This window comes from Kryptolebias marmoratus, linkage group LG1 (genome assembly GCF_001649575.2).
Source record: "Kryptolebias marmoratus isolate JLee-2015 linkage group LG1, ASM164957v2, whole genome shotgun sequence".
Taxonomy (NCBI): Eukaryota; Metazoa; Chordata; class Actinopteri; order Cyprinodontiformes; family Rivulidae; genus Kryptolebias; species Kryptolebias marmoratus.
The window spans coordinates 32,738,876-32,741,865 of NC_051430.1; the positions used below are offsets into that span (position 1 = coordinate 32,738,876).

The 2,990-nt window shown below is 37.7% G+C and overlaps 1 protein-coding gene across 2 annotated transcripts in view; it reads right to left on the bottom strand.

Moving 5' to 3' along the window:
• Positions 1–2,990, bottom strand: part of chrm4a (cholinergic receptor, muscarinic 4a) — a 75,357-nt gene that overhangs the window by 50,740 nt on the left and 21,627 nt on the right. For both annotated transcript variants that reach the window (XM_017426262.3, XM_017426261.3), the window contains exon 2: positions 430–1,028. In XM_017426262.3, the coding sequence (XP_017281751.1) occupies positions 430–1,028 (599 nt within the window). The remainder of the gene's footprint in view (positions 1–429; positions 1,029–2,990) is intronic.

Sequence of the window (2,990 nt, forward strand, 5' to 3'; positions counted from 1 at the left end):
CTCAGCTCTCTCTTCACCACGACAGATCGGTACAGCGCCTGCTTCACTGCAGACGCTGCACCAATCTGCCTGTCCATCTCCCGCTCCATTTTTCCCTCATTCGTGAACAAGACCCCGAGATACTTAAACTCCTCCACTTGGGGCAGGACATCTTCCTCTGTTTTTTATATTATTTAAAAGTATAGTTTTCTCAAATGATTTATTGGGGGGACAATCAGTTTTTTCAAGATTGAAAATACACACACACACACCACCCCACCCCAGGAGGGGCGCATATCGTTATTTTTAAGATTTAACCAAAACGGCTATAATGTTGTCATTTCTCATCATAAGATGATCTGAATTTAAAGATGTGTTGTGAACAGTGATGGGGGATATGCATTCTTAGCCCTTTAATTCCATAAAGATAAAAAGTGACATAAACTGTACCTGAATATAACACTCTCCAGGTGGTACGGTCCGCTGCCCAACAATGAACTGCCAGAACAAGATGGCCGGAGCCCACAGAATAAATGAGAGGATCCATGCTGCTGCGATCATTAGTCCTGCTGTCTTAGTCGTCCGTCTCGTGGGGTACGCCAGAGGTTTGGTCACGCAGAAGTACCGATCAAAGCTTATGATCAGTAAGTTCATCACAGAGGCATTGGAAACGACATAATCTAAAGCTAGCCACAGATCACAGACTACCGGTCCCAGAGGCCAATAACCAACAATGATGTAGACCGTATAGAGATTCATGCTGAACACACCAATGATCAGGTCAGCACATGCTAATGAGAATAAGAAATAATTATTGACAGTCTGTAGGTGTCGGTTTACTTTGATGGACAGCATGACTAGAATATTTCCTGTAACAGTCACAAAACTTAGAGATCCTGTTACCAAAGCGATAAAAAACATCTCCAAAGTTTTGTACGGGTTTCCGCTCTGCTCCTCATCGTCACCCAGAGAGCAGGAAGATGAAGTGTTGGAGGAATCGTTACAGGAGATGTTGGAGAACAGGTCGGCAGACTGGTTGACCAACGACCCTGCGGGAAGAAACAGAAAAGACAAAAATGAGGAGAAATGAGATGCATCATGGTGAAGCTGAAGCTCTGCACACATTAAAATAAGTTACTGTTAGAGTTTTACTGAACAACAGCTTTTAACGCAGTTTTACAGGTGAGGTAAGAGAAGATACATACAATACATAAAAAGTGCAACGAGTTACTGGTAGATTATTGTTAAACAGTTTACTGAAATTAAAGCTGCACAATGACAGGCATTTAAAAAAGGATAAGTACTGATATCTGCCTCATACAATCTGGAGACTGTATCTGCAGTTTTTTTTTTGTTGTTGTTTTTGGCTTGCTTCTATAGCAACATGTTTCTTTAAATAGTAATGTTTATCTCCTGACTGCCTGAATTTATTTATAATTACACATCCATTCATTTTCTGTGCCGATTTTTTTCCAAGTCATGGGGGAGCTGGTGCCTATTTCCAGGAGTCATTGTGCAAGAGGCAGGGTAAATCCTGCACAGGTTATTCATAATATGTAAAAAAAATAATTATTAGTGTTTTTGTTGGCAAGGAGTTGCTAAAAGTTTGTTTGAATAAAGCACATACAATAAATATAAATTTCAGTATGATGCAAATTAGCTACATTAAGCATAATGTAGCTAATTTGCTACATAACTTAGTACATAATAGGAGTTTAATTTAATAATAAATTAATAAATAATAGTGTTTAAACTAATTTTCCAGTCAGTCTGAGGTATGCAAGTTATTTTATTGTTGTTCCTTCATCACAGTATTTCAAGTACTACCTATGCAAGTTATTTTATTGTTGTTCCTTCATCACAGTATTTCAAGTACTACCTAATACTGCAAAATCACTTTGCTAGATGGCAGCAAAGTGCGTTCAATATTGTCCTTGATATGTGTAGAATATGCAACAATAGGCATCAGTGGCCACCTCAGACTGGAAGGGGTTTGAGGCTAATTCATGGGAAGGGTCTGCAAGAGGTTGAAAAGAATATGTAATCTCATTTTGCATAAATAAAATCTGTTTTAATCTCCCTGAAGTTTTTGCAATCTGGAGCTGCATGCAGAAAAACTAAGGCAAAAAGAAATATATTAGTGTAATATGTTTTAAAACTGAACCTCAGGCACATGCCTACATTATTTTTCATTTTTACTTCATTGAACTGTTTCATATCGTTCATTTTTTAAAAAGGGTTTTCAAGACTGGGAGCAACATAAATTTTACTAAAAGAAACTCATTCATAAATCAGCTTTTATGGTTTAGACTCATTTATGATATTTTTAGGCTACATACAGTAATGAGGTACAAGTAGACAATGCTTTAATAGAGTGAGTAACTTCCTGCTCTGCAAATGAAAACAAGGTTAAACTTGTTTAGGGTGAAACTTTACTAATATTATATGCCCTTCAATGTGAAAAATCTCTGCTAACCAAGACTTTGAAGTGACGTTGTATCAAATAGTTATTATCAGTTGGTACCTTATCGGATACGACAGTCATGGAGCCCAGAGCATGGAGAAAGAGGTAAAAGTCTTCATCCAGGCTAGGCTTAAGGCTAGCCAAACGAGCCATTATTAAACCTCACATTTTTGCATGACAGCATTTGTTTAGGTTGTTGCTATTTTCTCAACACTGAGTTATGTCCGTGTTACTATGTGAATGTAAGCATGAGGAGCATCGATAGACCGATGATGCAGAGCAGTGGCGGCTGGCCAATAGAGGGCGCTAGGGCGCCGCCCCACCACTCACATTACCTTAAATAAGACGTTAAAAAATTTTTTTTTTAAATTAAATAGTACATTAAAATATTTAGAAAGATATGTATATATATTTTTAGTTGTTAAAGATAAATATTTTATAGTTAATGATCAGTAAAGTTGTTTCGTTCTTCGACGTTGTCTGATTGGTGACATATTTCCGCCCCGGGGCGCAAAAATCTTTGTCCATAGACTCTCGTTAAAAGTTG